The 19,577-nt window shown below is 36.0% G+C and overlaps 1 protein-coding gene across 1 annotated transcript in view; it reads left to right on the forward strand.

The window, feature by feature from the left end:
- The window catches only part of XRCC4 (X-ray repair cross complementing 4), a 186,323-nt gene that overhangs the window by 113,699 nt on the left and 53,047 nt on the right, over positions 1–19,577 (forward strand). Inside the window, exon 7 of the mRNA XM_032205917.1 lies at positions 9,313–9,457. Within this exon, the coding sequence (XP_032061808.1) occupies positions 9,313–9,457 (145 nt within the window). The remainder of the gene's footprint in view (positions 1–9,312; positions 9,458–19,577) is intronic.

Here is a 19,577-nt window from a genome sequence, read left to right on the forward strand (position 1 = left end):
CTGAGTAACCAACCAACCAATACTTCTAGTATTTAGTGCTGCAGAACCATTGTATAAACTGCAGGAGATACTTTTATTTCCTTTTTGCCCCGTTAATGCTTATTCAGTGTTTTTCATCTGAGGATAAAATTTTGAATGATTATGCTTTATCCGATCATAAATTACATATGTTTGTGTGGAAGGGCAGTTTTAATGTATCTGTGTGGGGTTCCAAGGTTAAAAACACGTCTTTACAAAGAGAAAAGTGCTTGTGTCACTTTTAGTGTAAACTCTTAGACTAAATGACATTCAAACTCAAAATCCATCTTTTTGTGTCTCAAAGAAAACAGATAGGACCACACATTGTTTATGTTGCTAATATAAATACCATAAATAGCAAAATAGCTTCTGAACTGAGTGTAATCTTTGCATAGATTTTATAGTATTTTATCACTAATCTGTAGTAAATTATGTGCAGACAAAGTTCCTGTTTAAATATAGATTCTTATTTTAGATTTTTCCACCTTTAGTGAACCTGAAGCAGAAATATCTATACACCCCTAAATGGAATTTTAAATATAATTGAAAAAAATATTAGGGTAGCCTAGAAGGTACTATACAATACTGTTATCAGTAGAGGTTAGTAATTCAATGCCAGCATCATGAAAACATACATTTTGTGTACTTATTAAAGCCCCTTGCTTTCCTCGAGTTATGCTGGTTTCCTCAAAAAGTTATTTAATGGTGAAAGAAATCATTCTCGTGCCATTAGAGTCTGAAGATTCATCTATTTCAAAGCACTCTGGAGTAAATTCAGGTGATTATATAGGTTATGGCCCAAGTAGAGCTTGCACTTCTCTGTTTTTAAGACTACCTTCTCTAAACAGTAGTTAGATTTCTCTGGCCTGATGATCCCTGCAGGCTTCTCAGTAAATAAAAAATGCCACGTGTCAAAAAAATGATCTTCTAAACTAGTTTCCTTGTACACACATGCTCTAAATAGCATTACAGACGACCATTTTGCGTAAAGGTTAGCAAAGTAATCTCTTACTAATCTCAAGTTAGTAAGTAAGCAAAGCAATTATCATAGTTCAAACTCTTCTTTAGGACTGGCTTTCAAATGTCAGGCTCCACAGAGCTAGACCGTGGGTTAGACTTAGTAAGAGGTATTATCTGACATGTAGGGTAACCTCAGAGGTGATACTTGGAAGCCCACCACTGTCAGTGCCAGAGCTGGAGTGTGCTGCATGGACTCAGGAACATAAGCCATAGACACCAGACAAATTTACTGGGCAGCATTGATGCCAGCATTGGGTGGAATTCCAGTCATGATGTATATGTTTTACATGTGTAATGAGAAATGACTTTGGGCTCCACCACTTCACATTGAGTTGAAGGATCACAGCCCAGAATTTTTTTCCAAAGCTTTTCTTAGCTTCATGTTTTTAATTCTTCCGTCTGTCTGTTTTGTTGTTTTGTTTATTTGACCTGCATGTTGCTTCATATCTCCTGGGGACACTGGTCAGAAGCCTCCTACCTCCACCCTGGGTGGTACAGATGATCCAAGTAGGACATTCAAGGGAGTCCAGAGAATGACTCCAATAGGCACACCCGGGACAGTGAGCTCATCCAGACCTTTTCAGATGAACACTTTTTAAATGCTCTTCCCTGAACTTGAATGTGCTGGCATGCTAGATGACCACGCATCCAACCATGGTACACAAAAAGTAGTTTCATCAGGCAGAAGTAACACAGAATTTCAAAAAGGATTCAAGGGCGAGACATGGAAGAGGATTTCTAAAACTGCACATAATAAATCTGGACTTGGAGTGGAACACTAAGGCCAGAGCATGTTGTTGCTGAGCAGCCCAACTCTTTACCTTTGGCTAGTCAAAATCCACAAGGCATCTGAGTTGGCAACATTGTCTTTGTTTCTGTCAAGCACCCCAAAACAAACAAACAAACAAAAACAAAACAAAACAAACAAACAAAAAACAAACAAACAAACAAAAAACCCAGCAACTTCAATTGTTAGCATCTTCTATGTATTGAAATAGCAGTCTCTTAGCTTTCACCACTTCGTAATGGAGTGTCATACCTATGACCCGAGTGTCAGGAGAGATTTGAGCACATTATGAAGCTTTCCTGTTACATTGTAAGGCGAGTACCGATACATACATGTAGGTTCTAGAGATGTCTTCATACATGTATGCTGCATGCAATGAGTGTTTCCAAAATCTCTGTTACTGATATATCATAATCCTTGATATATATGATATTGATATATCATAATCACCATTTTAAACTGGTGATTTTCTTAGAATTATGGCATTACTAAACTATTTTTAGCAACATACAGTATTCTGGATTTTTAAAAATGAGTATCTCAGCTATTGAAGTACATATGGTCATTGAAATATCCTGTATTAAATTATTTTTTAAAGGGATTCTACTAGGGATCATGATTTTGATTATTAAAATTAAAGAGCTCCTTCACAGTCTCTGCAGATTTTGTGAAAACACATTTTTTTTTCTCTTGCATATTCTGACATATGAAAAAAGACTTTTCATGCTTCCTGACCAAACTTGTTATTTTCAATTTTAGCCTGATTTTTTTTTTTCTTTTGGCAATCTAGTTTAAAGACAGTATGAGCCAGTAACAGCTGAGCACCTGAGTTTTCTCAGATAAGTAAGCACTGAGAAGTAAACCATATGTCAAGCAAATTTTTATTTAAACTTGAGAAAGTTTCACTGCAGGTTTGAAATAGTATTTCTTAGCTGAAGAAGAGATTTGTATTTTGAAAATATTTGAAAAAGTTTGACATTAGAATAGACTTTGCAAATAGAAGCATGTAGGACATAGGGCAGTTTGTCAGTGGTAATACAGTCTTGCAGTGTGAAATGTAAACTTCCTTACTGAACTGAATACAATTTATAAATTTTGTATAGCTGGATCTAAACTTTTTGCTGGAGTTGTTTTAAAATGTGTCTTCATAAACACTTCCCATGGTGATATTCTCTATAAAAATAAACGTTAATAACTAACTGACAGAGAATTTATAGAACTGCAGTCTTAACTGCCTTTAGGCTCCAGGGGATTATGGTACAGTATAGGCAAATTTATACAAAGAATGAAATGTAAAATAGAAAAAAAAAAAAAAAAAAAAAAAGGCTAGAGAATGATTCTTACTGTTTTCCTAAAATTAAAATGATGACATATTCCTGTTACTTTCACTAAAGCATACACACAAACTATAAACACCACTGTTTAATTTGTGATCTCTGAGTGATCTATGGGGATCTATTTCTTGTGAAAAATTATGGCTAAAATGTGTGTGTTATAAAGTGTAATTTTAGCATAGGTAGGAGTGGTATTTCCTAAGTTGCCTGTCAAAAATGACTTAATCCTACTTTGCAGGAATTGCCTGCATCAGTCAGACACATTCATTTCCATACCCATTCATTTAGGAGACTCTCTGCTGAGAATGTCAAAGAGATGCTAATTATTATCAGCTCTGGTGATCCCTTGGGAATTAGGCTGAGACCGAGAAACCACATAATTACTGAAGTTACACTATAGTCAAGGATTAAAGTGATGAGTTCTGCTCCCTTTCTGCTTTTATTTATTTATTTATTTATTTCCTGGCTTGGGCAGCAGCTGTCACATGCAGTCCTTGCGCACTTTAGATGGTTGTTTTGTGAGCACTTTGTCCTCTTCCAGGCCAGTTTATGCCAATGCTGTGCAAGGGCAGGAGCAGAGAGGCTGTAAACATTGTAGGTGTAGCCTGGTGGTTTCCTAAAGAAAATGTCCCTTGAACAAGGGACTTAATTAAGTTAAATCATCTGCTTCATTAAAGCAGAGCAGAGCTTGGAAGTTCAGCTGAGTAACTTTATGGATCGTGCTACCTGGATATAAGCAGAATTTAAGCAGGAAATTCTGTTCCATTAACAGGGGGTACTCAGAGGTATTTAACAGATGTTTGGCAGCATTACTATCTGATAATCTGAACAAATTCTAGTAACTGTTCATAAATCCTTACTACTCTGAAGGAATAAGTGCTTATTACTCTACAGAAAAAGGAATTGGGTAAATTTTCATTCCGAGCAGAAATTCTAACTGGCAGACTTTTGTATTGCTGTCAATAAAATCTTTAGGATAGGAGGTTTAAATAAATGACAGTCCTTTTATTGAGGATGAAGTGTTCATGTCCTTTGTAAATTCTTCCTGTTTATTCTGATCCAGGAAGAAAACATATTTATTTTTTTTTTCTAATTTCAAATTCCTTATTGCAAGCAAAGCAAGTTCAGAGTATTAAATAATTTTTATTATGTGGGTCATGACAGAAATTTAAATTTTCCTTGAACCCATTTGACATTGATGACTGATTTTGAAATTGTCCTGATAATTCAGTAACATGAATCTTATAGTAGTAGGCTGTTCAAATATGTTTTTCTGTGCAGTGTTTCCTTTTCTGGATTGACTGATTAACATAAAATTAGTCTAGTATCATAAGCAGTGGAACAAATCCCATCAGACCTATGACTGTAGGGCTCTATTTGCAAAGGACACTTCCCATTCTACTGTTAAGTCAGCATGCTGAGAAGTACAAACATTCAGAGAGAAAAAATGGTTTGGTCAAGTGAAAAAAAATAATTCAATATTTAAGACAATCAAAACCATATTTGAGGCTAATTACCAGTGAGACAGAGGAATAAACAAATGAGAAGAGCTATGTCATCTTCAACTGTAAATATTGAGGACCACATTCTGCTCTCATCCACATTACATTAAAATAGATCATTTGCAAAATGGTATTAAAGTGCATGGTTTTATCTGGGCCTATGAGGAGCAGTTTAGCTAAGCAAGTGTGGCAGCTCAACCAGATTTTTTGGATGACAGGAATGTATTAAATGAAGAGATCTGTTCTTGCATCTTAATATATTCTAACAAGGTGAAGGGAAGTTATTTCTGTAACTGTGCTTGCTATACATAAAATGGCATCAATTACAGTTTTTTTGTTGCTTGCACTACAGCTCTCAGAAATTCAGATGTTGAGTGTATTTTATGTGTATGTGAAGTTAAGATCATTGCAGGCAAATAGGTTGCTCAAATTTAGAATGTTTCTACTCAAGTTTTGCTTATATGGTTCAATATATATGTATATGTATATTATGGCAAAACTCAGCTTTTAGTACTGGTTCTAGTCCTTTAATGAGTGTAGAGTTTCCATAGAGAAAAAGAGCTGAATGCTGTTTTCTCATGTGACTTCAACACTGTTGTGAACAATTAGACACCTCCCACCTGCAGAAGTTTTGTTATGGGTGATGATATACGAAGAATGTTTTTGTTGTTGTTCGTTTGTTTTCCCAAATTGTTAGGTGGATATGATAGATTGGAAGTATTTTTTTAAAGAGGTCACTTTTGTATATCAATAAATTAGTGCAGAAGTCTGAGAGATAAGTTAAAATACAACTGGACTGCCTATCTTCAACCAAACTATACAAATTTATTTTAAAATGCCTGTAGTTTTGGGGAGTCATGGTGTCTGCCCAGCTTTGGCATTTCATATACTTTTCCTTCAGGTGTGTGCCTAGATCAAGTTGCCATTTTTGTGCTTTTTTGTGCTCTGTGAGATTTTAATCATGGTATGGCAGAGCTAGACTGTGCTTCATTCAACCATTTTAAGCATCAATTTGAAATGAGTTTAGTTTCTCTTCCTGCACAAGAAATGACAGCAGGCCAAAACAAGTATTTAAAAGGGTCACATTCTTATATGAAGTGCTTAGTCTTCTTTAATGGTTTCCTAATAATGCAAAAATTGTTATGTAAGTTGGAAAATGTAGAAAGGTGTTCCTCACTGTGTTGTAGGACAGGGTCTTGATGCCATCAGTTGAATTAGCTGTCTGCCCATCTCATTACTCGCGGGTTCCCTGCTAAGGTTTTTCAGTGGAGCCGGGCATTTCTCCAGGCCGTGCCTGGCGGGCCGGAGACTGCAGAGAGCTTGCAAGGGCTAGGGCTGTTCTGTGTGGGTGCAAGGGGCTGTGGAGCAAAGTTCTTGGGTTTCCGGGAATGGCTCCAGGTTCTTCTGTACCAGAGTAAAGACATCTTCTATTTGCAGGCTGCAGCGTTAGGGGACAGTTATTGATTTCATTTCACTCTGACTCTTCCAAACCAGGGAAAGATATTTTTAGTTTCCACTATAAATTTATATCTAGGATATCCTTTTTTATTAGAAAAGTCCCTCTACGTGTCAAATAATAGCAGTCTTCAAAATGACAAAAAAAAAATAAATCAAGCATTTTTACTCAAAGTCTTTAAACTTCTTTGCAGAAATATTCTTTTAGCACTTAAACTATGTTTCCCTTTATTACTGTCTTGTCAATCTTTTTTATTGCAACTGTCCTCTTTACAAGGCATGCTATATATTTGGAACATTTCTTGATCAACATTTGTTGTTTTATAGGGTTTATTTACTGGCTTTATTCATACAGCAGTCTTTCCTCTATTTAAATTGCTTCATTTTTTCTCAAAGGTATGATGGTAATCCATACTGTATTCTGTAATTTCAAACTAAGAAACTTAATTTAGTAAGAAGTAAAGGAACTTTACTTCCTTAAAATGGTAACAAAAATTAAACAATGAAAAAAGAAATCAGAATGAAAAACTCAGTTTGTATTCAAGACTGTCCCCCATTATTCCAAATGCTTTTGTGTCAAGTAATGAATATTTTTATTCTGAAGCTTTCTTTGGCCTTTAGTCAAGTACTATAAATGAATCCCTTAATGACATTCATTTCTGGGCAGTAGTAGTAGGTATTAGTTTAAAGTCTTATGGTGATGCAAGATATTTTAAGCTTCAGGTCCATGTCATCTTTTCGTTAGAGGTTGTAACCATAGTGGTAGCTAGGGTTAAAAAAAAAATACAGAAAAAAAAGCCTATGGTGATGAACTATTTTGTACGAGCCAGTCTACTGCTACTCATAATAAAAATTATTGCAGAGGTTTATCATTTAGGTCTATGGTTTTTATTCTTTGATTTTAACAGGTCATAAGAGCAAAATTTGTTTTCATTGGGAAGATTTCTTTGAGGTTTGGGTAAAAAATTAGACCCTTTCCCAGGCTGAGGTTGGGAAATAAATGCAGTATATATACTGCAACAACTAATATTTCTCTTCCATTTACCTCACATGAGCATGAGCAGGACAGTTGCAGAAGACAAGCAGGATTTGTTTCTAAACATTATGCAATGCTGAGCCTGAGCACCTCTCTACAGAGCACCATTATATATTCCACAATTAGAAGCACAGAGGCATTATTTAACATCAGCATTGTGATAGGTTTATATATGCAGTTAACCTTTGGATCTACTTTTTGTCAAAGGAGAGTCTGAGAGGACAACAACAACAAGGAAAAGTAAGAAAACTATGATGATCAAATTACTCAAGTTTGTTGCTGTGTGGTTCTTTATATGGTTCTTGACAGTGAACTATTTTATGTGTTTTAATTAAGAAGGGGCTGACTTTGGGAACTGATTTCGGAATATACAAAATAGTAGATGTATTAGGTATACAGGTATACAACTCTGAATGTGCTGTCAGTAAATAGTAACAAGCAGTAACAAACAAAACATGAACATGTTTTCAGCATTTAGTGCTGGAAAAGTATGCATAGCTAGTTAAAGTTTAGAGTGCAGGGTTAGGCTGTAACTTAACCTTTTTCAGCATTTATTACAGGCAGTGTACCTTGTCTGTACTGGACTTTGAAACTCGTTAATTAGTTTGTGCCTTGGAAATATGTCAACTAATGCCTGCTTTCACCCTACAAAGATCTGTAAGTCTATGTTGTATAAGTGTAGTCCATGCTGGTAGAAGCTGGGATGTTCTGATGTTTAAGCATGTGCTTATTTGTAATATTTGCAATAGTTGCATTGGCTCTGAGAAGACTGTGTTTGCATATTTAATTTAGTGGTGATCTTGGTTAGAAAGAGTTTTTTAAGAAATAGCAAAAATATTTCTTGTGGGTTGCATATTTTCTTCTTGTTTCAGTTTCAGAAGAGCTGAATAACAAATGTGAAAGGAATGCAGAAATAGGACCCGTTATTTACTTTCCATGAAAACCTTCAGTATGAATCTCTTAATTATGGTGTCTTTCATCCACGTAAAGATTAAACCTTCCAAAAACACACAGAAAGTAATAACCAGCGAAGTTACCATAATAGCATCAGCCTCAGTCACCACATTATTATTTAATATATTTCAGTTGAAATGTGTTCTTCTCTGGATGTCATTATCTTAAAAATTTCAAGTAATTAAAGATTTTATTTTTAAATAAGGCATACCAAATAAAAGCATGCTACAAAGTCTTGATGGCTGGAGTAAAAATGTCTACATATCTTGTGAGTGTCTAGCAAGGGAGGGTATGGAGGGCTTCTGCTTCAGGAGGGATATTATTGTCTTGATGTTAAAGCTTCAAGGAGATAACTGTCAACGCAGAGAGGGGATTGCTTTTTAATTGAGACACTGCATCTTTTATGAATTTACATGTTGAAGTAATACGAATGTGAAAAGTAAATTTTATGTGAATGAATCTGGATACAGCCTTCTTTACTTACCTTAGGCAGAGGGCTCAGTGGAAACCTAGACTGGTCATCCAGTTTCAGGTTCTGAAGAGCAAGGAGTTCTTCCCATTTTCCTACCAGACCGCAGCCACTCTGTCTTTTGGGGAGATTTACTCGGAATTGGGGCCACCTGTTCCATGGGTGGAACGGTAAAGTGGTGCTGCCTCATTTCATGTACTGGTCTGCTCCAGCCTCAGTGTACAGGCAGCAGGCTGTCCATGCTGTCCATCAGTCTTAGTGGTCATTGCCTCCAGAGAGGCTACAGCAGAATCCTGAAGGATATATGGCCTGGTGGCCTGTGGTAGCACAATGACTGGGACATTATAAAGTACACAGTAGTACATAACAGTACTTGACCACAGAAGCAAGCATCTTTAAAGGCTTTATTCTAGTGAATATTGAAAACTCAAGTTACATGAGAGTCTACAATGAGGAAGACCATTAGTATATTTCTAGTCCATAACTGCCCATCTTACTCTCCAGTGACTACAAAGAGATGCCGAGGGAAGCTCATCTTTCTATTTTATATTTGGTCCCTTTACATTTCCTTTGATGTCATCTATTTGTTTTGACACCAATTTCCGTCAGATCTGAGTCCATCTTAGTAATATAGTGATTTTAATAAAAATAAAAAGTATTTTAAGGATAGTTTGTAATACGAACAATTTGTTTGTCATTGGGGTTCTTGTTAACTTTGGTCTTTTTCTTTTTGGCAGCACCAGAACGCAATGATTCCATTCTGGGTAGCCCTGATGTCATCAATACCACTCCAAGACGAAAGAGAAGACAAAGACCAGTAAAACCTGCTGGAACAGGAGCTAAAATGGCTACTTATGAGACAGAAATGCCAGCAAAGGAAAAGTAAGTACTTTTCAAAACGTATTGAGGTCTTTCTGCACCTACAGATGGTTGTTCTTTTTGTATTTTCTTGTGAAGTTTCATAATATTCAGAGTATTCTGAATACTTTTTTGTCGCATTCTTTATAGTCATTTACACTCATTTTATCCAGCTTTGAATGGACGTGAATGATTAAATGCAGTCAGTCTACAGGGTTGCCGTATGATTGATGGTATCTTCTTCCAAATTGATACTTTTGTAAGATCAATGGTAAATTAGTTTTGATTTTTTTATTTCCATCTTTTATCTATAGTACTCAATGTGTAATAAATTGTCTAACCAAGCATAGGCTCAGACCACAAAGACATTTATAGTGATTATCAAAGATTTCTGTTTTTATTAGCAAGAAATTTATCTTATTTTGACATTAAAGATTGTGACTTGATGCCAGCTATGAATGTTAAAAATTACAATCCTGTTTCATTGGTAAAAGAAATGATTATTTTTGAGAATGGTCTAGAAAAATATCAAATTTTGCTCTTCTGTTCTGCTACAGTATTACAATGAACCATGCTCTTTGTCAATTGTATGTAGTCAGACAGTTTGATTTTGAGAGTCTGGCTGTGTTTGTCTGACATATAATTTCACTCTTTTTAGTATTGATTGTGGAAGGAAAACTTCCAGAGGCAAATGATTGCAAAGGAGAGTAGAGAGGCCTTGGGCCGAGTAATCCTCTGTATATGAATATTTGAGTCCTGTGCCCAGGGGAAGGACTGAGACGATATTGATATTTTTGTTATAATTCCTTTAAGTGAGGCAAATTTTAAGAAAAAATAGAGCAGCATTATGTTTTTCATTCTGTGCAAAGCATTTCTAATATACTTGCAGAATAAAGTCAGAGCTGAATCTGGAGAGTGGCTCTTCTTGTCTATGCCATAATTAGTCATATTTTAAAGCTTACTAAACAGAATATCCATTCTGTCAGATCTTTATCTCTGTTCTAATTTTGCATTTACTATGTATTAATTGCATTGTAAACAACTGGTTAGCACTCCAGGTCAAAGCATTGACTGAGATGTGACATACCTTAGATACGATGGAACATACCAATGAAGATGTGTCTGATAGTAAAGATCTGTATGCTTCTTTCTGATCCTACACTGATTTACAAAATCAAAGGTGATATCATTCTATCCTGGCATGTGTTTTTTAGTCCTTTAATTAATTAAAAAGTAAATGTAGTAATGGTAGTGCTTGCTCTGTGATCAGATAAGAATGTATTGGATCTCCCTAGTTTGCCTGGAAAATCATAAAAGCAGAGCTGCATTCATTTCCATTTTGCTGTTTATTTTTCTCAGTGTCCCTTCTTGGTTCTTAGTTTTCAAACTTCATCTTAAGTCCTTTGCTGGCTGCTAATCAAGCTTTCACTCAATTTGTTTGGCTAATAATTTTTACTTCTCTTCAGCCTGTCACAAGTAGGAAGATGTAGAATTAGTGTTGTAATCCAGTTTAACAAATACAGCTGTCTCATTTTATGAAGCTTCTGTAATTTACATTGATGGAAAGCTAGATCCTAAAATGGTGTGAAAGGTTTTATCTTAAGCTGGGGTCTTGTCCAAAATGTTTTCCAGTATTGTGTCATTTAGCAAAAAATAACAAATCCAAGCAAACCACCCCAGACTCCTGGGGGGGGGGGAGGGGGCAGGGCAGGGGAAGTTGACCTCTAAACTCCCTCACCTTTGGAAGTGGTCCATGGCAAACATGGAAGATGCACAGCCCTTGGAAGTGCGTCATACTTTTCTGTTTGGCAGAAGGATCAAATGACAGATTGTGATCACCTTCCCAAATGCATGACTGAATCCTTATTTCTTAACTCTCCTGCATGGACCTGCACAAAGATTTGATTCTTTACTTGTAATGTAAATACTTTAAGGTGCTATCTGATAAAGTCATAGCCGATAGTTCTTGCTTCAACAAACTAAAGTTTATTTAGTGGTGTTTTCCATTTGCAAGTTTTGCTGACATCACCAGTGCTTGTTTCATGTTTGCCAGGTAATGAAAGAGCAGTTACAATAAATGGACGTGAATGATTAAATAATGTTGTCCATAATGTTGTCTGTACATTCCTGCATTGTAACGCAATTGATACAAGATCCTAAATAAAAGGAAAAGAATACATCTTTTGAATGAGATATATTTCTCATTCATCAATAAGATATTTTTAATTTTTTTTTTGCTTCCCAAACCAGAAATGAGGACCTGAAGGCTATCAATGTATTTTAGACTTTTTTTATTGAAAATACGGTGTTATGCAACACAGTCATCATGTTATCACATAATAGGAATTATATCTTAAATTTTGTTTACTTCTTGTGAGATTGTAAGAAAGTACCACTTATGCTTAAAGTTAAAAGCATCTTAAGTAAACACAGAGTCATGACAAACGAAAGGATTCTTTTACAACAAATAGTTTAGATTTAGGAATTGTGAGACTAGTTATGTAGCAATTCTCTAGTTTTATGGAATGAAAATATGTTCTCAGATATGAACAAGAACACTGAAAAGAATGCAAATAAAATTTTGTTTAACACAGAAATTAGGGCAAAAGGAGCACTGCCTTTCTTATGCTTTGTGTGCAGATGCAGTGGCAAGAAAAGGAGTTATATTATATTTATCTATATAGACATCTATTACTTGACAATTTATTCAAGGCTTAAATCAATGCTTTTAAGGAAACCTGGATAAAATGAAACTTAGTGAAAGTAGTGTAGCATTGAGATCAGCAAAGAATTGAGCTAGGATTTGTGGGAAAAGATTTGCTAAATTAACTGCTAAATTATTTGCTGAGATAATAATGTTCTACAGGATGAAGCAGAAATTCAGCATAACAAGTCAGTCACAGAACTGCCACGATTGAGGTTTATCTGTCTTTGTAGCAGGTTGTTTTCCAATCTGAGATAGACCAATGAAAGCGAGCACGTCTTTAGGCAGACAGATGCTACTTACAGTTGATAACAGTCAAACTGCAGATCACAATTTATGCATTTTTGAAATGTGACAAAGGAATGTTCTTACAGTTCATAACATGATTGAGTTAGGAAGTAAAATAAAATTATGCTGATTCCAGTTAATTGTAATGGTATTTGTGAAGCTTTGACTATAACTTAATATCTGGCAATTTCCTAAGGTGCTGAGCAGAGATAATATGTTAGGCAAGTTAAGATGCAAATTCTACTTTTTGTAATTTGCATTTTATACTTGGAGGAGAAAAATTAATAAAAGCAATCCCAATCCACATGTAGAAATTATGCTTATTGATGTATTAAGCAAATCTCTTAGGGGACTCTGCATATGAATAACACTACTAGCTATGTAGAATATGCATACAATATAGAGGCTTAAGTATATGGCCTGTCAGCCTGAATCCTATACATAATTGGTTACTCCTATAATTATTTTACTCAGGAATATTGGAGAATTTTGTAGGAATATTGTATTTGAGAGAAGATAGTATCTACTGAAGATGCTGACAAAAAAGCTTTATAAAAATCTTGTAAACTAAGCATAGTCATTGGATACAGAATGCTTAGTTAGATTTGTTTAATCTTCAATATGGACCAAACAGTGCTGGAGTCTGTAGTCTCAAAGAAGAGTAAATTAGCAAAAACCTCCCATTTACAGTTTACAATTGTTGCTTTGTTTCCACAAGTAAAAAATGATATTTCTGATTTGGTTTAGCTTTTTTTTTTTTTTTTTTTTTTTTTTTAATACAGAGATGTAATAAAATAAAATATTTTTTTTTTTTTTTTTTTTTTTTTGAAGAATCTAATTCTTCACACATGGGTCTTATCCTAGGAGGAAAGCTTTGCTGGATAAGACACAACATTTCTTTACCTGATTCTCTGTTTCTCTGTGCCTCTAAATGTGTTTTTGTACTGAAATTTGACTACTGCTGGTTTAATCCTTCTTGCTTTGATTGATGAAACTGAATGACTGTTCAGGCTTACATTTAAACTGAAGGAAAGAGATGCTTTCCCTTTACTTCAGTATGTTTTCTTTTAGCTCCACTGAATTTGATAGGATGCTTGCCACCAGTACTTTAAATCTTTCCCCATGTAAATACTACTATTTCAGAGAGCTCGGAGTGTCCAGCATATATTCGGAACTCCTCAGAAAGACCTTTGTGAAGGAAAAAAATCATATTCGGTTATTGTGGGTGGGTACCTGAACAACCATATACCTTGGCTGCAAAGTGCATGTCAAGGAAGTAGAGGTGGCTTCAGAGCGAGGACAGGATGCTCTTGGTGCCACTTCCAGTGCCATGAGCTGCTCCGTCAGGAGGGGCCAAGGAGAGAATGTCGTTTCTGCTTTGAGTTTTTAAATAAGATTGTCACGGTCCTCACGTTCAGTGTTGGTGCTTGACTTGAGGATCTATTAAAGTTAGTCACGCATGTAATTGTGTGTAGGATCAGCTGCATAGTTTGTGCCTGTTAATGATAAACGTGTTTTTTGTTTCTGTTTTTTTTTTTTTTTTTTTTTTTTTTTTTTCATATTCTCATCCCTTTCTGTACTTTTGAAATATTTTTACCGTCTTCATAGGTACATACAATTTATTTGGAAAGAAAGCTCTCGACTTTATATTACAGCACCAAAAGAAGCTAGATTTGCCCTTCTGTTGATAACCAGAACACCCCTTTAAAAGCACTTGGAGCCTGTGCTGTGCCAGGAATCCCCATGGGATCCTCGCTCTGCATGGGTTTGATTTATTGCTTGTGGGTCACGTTTTTGATGTTCTAACACACGGTTTACTCAAAACGTGGTCTGCCACCACTTAGGATGCAGGTAACAAAACCCTTCAGGTAGATTTGTCCTGGAATTCTCAGCGGGTTGCACATAGACATCAGTGTTACTGTCTGACACATGAAGTAATTCTTTCCAGTAAAGGTTTAACCAAGTGAAATTTGGATCCCAATGAAAATGATACCATAACTTTCTATGGTGCAGGGGGAGTATAAAGTTTACACCGCAGCTACCCGCTTTAAAGAAGGATCTTTCGGAGAGCACATGTTGACATGCCACTTTTTAATACGCTAAATGCATTTATTTGATGCAACTGGAAAGAACTTGTAGAGCTTTGCTTGGTGAGACAGAGCACTCTGATCTCAGGTATGCACATGTGCGTCCTTGGAGTGTCTGTGTACCACAGGGTAAAGTGGTACACATTGCTACCATCATGAATTTGTGAAACACAGTGTTCAGGAGGCTTCTGATAATTTAATCATTCATGCTGGGACACAGACAGGTTAGGAAATATCTTAGAAACAGACAAACAGGTTCATTTGAGAATCAAATGTGACAAATTAATTTATTTTCCAGCAGCTGAATTAAGTCCTTTCATTCATGTTTGGTATTCCCTTATTTAAGATGAACAGGAATCATTTCATTAAGATGGTTTCTTTCTTTCCTGTAGTGCCACGGCATTGGCAGCAGTAGCAGATCACCAGTCATACCAGACAGGCTGTTTTGACTAACCTGCATGCATGCTAAAGGTTGTACTGTAACTCTATGTGGCCTGATGGGAGCTTTGATAAGTGATACTAATCTTCAGTTTTCTGAAATACTTAATCTTGTGTAACGTTGGAGCAGAAAGAAGAGCCGTGTTCATTACCTGTGTTGTATGACTTGTGGCTGTACAAAAATGGAATGCAGTCAGAGGAAAAAGAATAGAATCCTTTGATTGAACGCACAGTAACATCTGTAAAAAAAAAGAGAAAAAAAAAAAAAGAAAAAATCAGTAGCAAAACATGTAAAGTAATTCCATAATCAACTGGAATGTATAAGGCAGAAATACACAACAGTACAGTTGCCTTTGTTTTCTGATTTTTTATTTTATTTTATTTTATTTTATTTTGTTTTGTTTTGTTTTATTTGTTTACTCTTTGTTTTATTTGAGCAGTAGATAATTAGAAAGGCTTCCACAATCCATGTGCGAAGGGATGATTTATTTCCATGGAAAGTGCAAAGAACTGGTATCCACATCACCATTTCTTCCTACTCTCGAGGGAAAGAAGGCAAAATATGAAGGCTGAAAGCCTGAGGCTGAGAAAAACGAGCATTATCTGCTGACCTCTGAGGCTGCAATTTCTCCCCAGCAAAGCCGCTCAGCTCTCTAGTTTGCAGCACATCTCACCAAATTTTGTGTCTAGTAATAGCCTAATAATTGACTGATGATGGATAAGTTATTACTCTGTAGGACAGATGGGATTGTACCCTATGTTTTCTCAGGGCACGTTCTTTAGAGCAGGATTTTATTGCAGTGACAGATCTGGTGAGATATATATCTCAAATGATTACTCTATAATGTATTTTAATTAAACTAGTAGCTCTGAGATTGTAAAATGATGGATTAAAAAATATAAACAATATGTTTTTCCACTACCTTTCTGGTAAATCTTTGGTGTTTTTTTGTTGTTGTTGTTGTTTTGTTTGTTTGTTTTTCATGGATCTTCTAATGCAGCTTTTATAGTGGAACAATGCTTGAACTAAATTTTACATTTTAAGCCTCTTTCAGGTAGATTTTTAGTTGGTATATTTTAATTTATAGCAGAACAGATTAGTTTTGTTAAACATGTTACCCTGCTGGGGGTAATATAATATTTTAATTTTTAAAATATATTTTTTAACATTTTAATTTTAATGGGATACCCTGCTGGGTATTTTAATGTGAGAGACCAAAAAATTTCTTTTCAGGGGTAAATTAAGGCAAGAAACAGAAAAAATTTTGTGTGGCTGAACTAACTGACAGTACTGGAATATTCACTGGATTTTAACGTAGAGCTGCCTACAGTGTTTTTAGTCTTTTGGGTGGAATGGTGGGAAGAAAGAAAGAGAGGACTTTGCTTTAAAGAAAGCAAAGAAGGCAATATTTATGCATATATATAATATTTAAAAGTCCCTATTAAAAAACCCTCCTTGTGGTTGGTATACAGCGGCAAATGTACACTGTTTTTATGAACATTTCTGTGAAAGGCTTTTGATGATGGTATTGATTAAACCTCCATTTCCCAAAACAGCTCTTCAGGCAGAATTATTTTCACTTCATTTTAATTAGCAAGAAACAGGTAGTGTAAAATGTATGCACTGGCAGGAGATTAGGACTAGACTGATGGAAAACCTAAGCAACTACGCTTGCCAGCTCAGTCCTGAAATAAAAAATAGACAGTGCAGACGAATATGAGATGGAAACTCAGCTGTATTAGTGAGATAAAGTATCAAGTATTTGTTTTATTGTTCATTAAATTGATCATGAACTATGCCTTCTATAATGGATTAAATTATAGTATTCCATATAGCATAATTGTCTGTGAAGACCAATGATCTTTTAACTCATTATGGACTCCAGAAAACATTCTGGAGATAGTCACATACAAGAAAATAGTGTAAAATATGGGATTTGGGAAACGATTTCAAAAACATTTGCAAACACTCCCATTCCACTGAGGCTATTGCTCAGCTTCTGCTCAGTTTGTGCTGACTTTTCAGAAATGGAATTCAGAGCACAAAGCTATAGAATCACAGAATCACACAGAATTTCCTAGGTTGGAAGAGACCTCAAGGTCATCGAGTCCAACCTCCAACCTAACGCTAACAGCCCTCCACTAAACCATATCCCTAAGCTCTACATCTAAACGTCTTTTGAAGACTTCCAGGGATGGTGACTCCACCACTTCCCTGGGCAGCCTGTTCCAGTGCCTCACAACCCTTTCAGTGAAGAAGTTCTTCCTAACATCTAACCTAAAACTCCCCTGGCTCAACTTAAGCCCATTCCCCCTCGTCCTGTCACCAGGCACGTGGGAGAACAGGCCAACCCCACCTCGCTACAGCCTCCCTTGAGGTACCCATAGAGAGCGATAAGGTCGCCCCTGAGCCTCCTTTTCTCCAGGCTGAACAAGCCCAGCTCCCTCAGACGCTCCTCGTAGGACTTGTTCTCCAGGCCCCTCACCAGCTTTGTTGCCCTTTTCTGGACTTGCTCAAGCACCTCGATGTCCTTCTTGTAGCGAGGGGCCCAAAACTGAACACAGTACTCGAGGTGCAGCCTCACCAGAGCTGAGTACAGGGGGACGATCACCTCCCTAGCCCTGCTGGTCACACTGTTCCTGATACAAGCCAGGATGCCGTTGGCCTTCTTGGCCACCTGAGCACACTGCTGGCTCATATTCAGCCGACTGTCAACCATCACTCCCAGGTCCTTCTCTGCCTGGCAGCTTTCCAACCATTCCTCTCCCAGTCTGTAGCTCTGCTTGGGGTTATTGCGCCCCAGGTGCAGGACCCGGCACTTGGCCTTGTTAAACTTCATGCAGTTGACCTCAGCCCATCGGTGCAGCCTATCCAGATCCTCCTGCAGAGCTTTCCTACCCCTTTCCTATTCATCTATTTAATTGTATTTCTATTTGTCCATTCTCTGTACTTATCGTTTATGAATCATGAATACTTTCTTCTTCCCTTTACACTCTGGAAAACTTACATCTCAGCAAAGCAGAGCTACAAAGCTACTGTTTAGTAGTGGCAACACTTTTCTGCTAAAAGTGATAACTCATGTGTGTAAAATCCATTGAACTAAATCCATGCAATTTACCTGTCCCATAACAAACTTGCTCCTCAAACTGTGAGGGCCAAGTCTGTTGTTTTTGCCTGCTTAATTTCACTGATTATTCTTGACTGTGAAGACCTACATCCAGCCAGAGAGAAATACAGTATCAGACAGTTAAGTGACCGTCTAGACCTCCAATATGAAATGTATAATATCAAGTAGACTCAGAAACATTGTCTGTGCCTTTCTCTCCATCTCCTTTTATGTGCATCATGGCTGGTTCATTACAATTACTGTTTCGTAGTTCCAAAGGATGCAGTTGAATCTGAATAAGATACAGATACCAAGATATTTTCTTTTCCAGAATGCTTGAAATCTAATGAAAAAATAGAAAAACCAAAGGGGAAAGGACTCCAAATTAAAAAGACTTGCAATGAGTTTTGATTTAATTCTGTATTTTCTCCATTACAGAACAGGTTGATCTCTCAAAAAGACTTGGAAAAGGAGCAAAAAAAGGTCTGTAGGGTAGTATAGAAAAGGGTAAGTTGACACCAGGCATATTCTTGAGCAAATAGATGAGAGGGAACATAGTGAGGGGCATTTATTATTTGTGCATTTGTTTTTTTATTGCTCACATATATGTGTTTCCCCAAAGTAGTACATTAAGCACCTAAAACCCATGGCAAAGGATTTTCAATAATATTTAGAACATCCCCAAATCTGGTCCATATGGATAAATACTCATAAATTTATACACTGCGACTAATACATATGGTATGAGCAAATGCACTTTCATGGTCCGTTGAGAGGACTCATCTGTTTCTGTCAACTTGTATCAAGATTCAGCATGACATTGATCTGTATCTTTTTGATGAGTTCTGCCATCTGTGAGAAGGTAGGTAGCATACTCTTGTGCATCAGTCTAAAAACTTGTAGAATATGATAAAGAGTTGGACAAATTATAAATTATGTCTATATTACAAAAAAATTTACTACCCTTGCAATTACCTTGAAGGTAAACAAAAACAAGAGCTTATTTAAAGCTGCAGATGTACAGAGTTATATTAATACAGTCCTTGTTTATATAGAATACTACTGGAAGACTCTCTTGATTACTTAATAGCACTTAAATAAATCCCTGACTTTATTCAGCTGTCAAGCTATTCATAATAATTTTCATGTAGTTGTTGCAGCATTGCAGCTTGTACATGTGAACAATATTATGAAAAGCAGAAAAAAATAAAATAAAATATGAAATTTATTATATTCTTATGCTTTCTTCACATTGTTAACTATATAGCAACTCTTGTAAATATTAATACAGACTTGGGATAAAACTGAAAGAAAACATTCAGTATTCCAAAAAGATGAGTAAAAGGTATGTTGAAATGTATGTTAAATAGCAAAATTGTGCTAAAATAAAAGGCTATTTTTGAAATGATCCCAGTGATTCAAGAAATACCAAGTACTAAGATAAATTAAAATCTGACAATAGTCTAATCATTGACATTAATAATTGATTCTGTATGTTCAGAATGATTGCTGTGATAATA

Source organism: Aythya fuligula, chromosome Z (assembly GCF_009819795.1).
Source record: "Aythya fuligula isolate bAytFul2 chromosome Z, bAytFul2.pri, whole genome shotgun sequence".
Lineage (NCBI taxonomy): Eukaryota > Metazoa > Chordata > Aves > Anseriformes > Anatidae > Aythya > Aythya fuligula.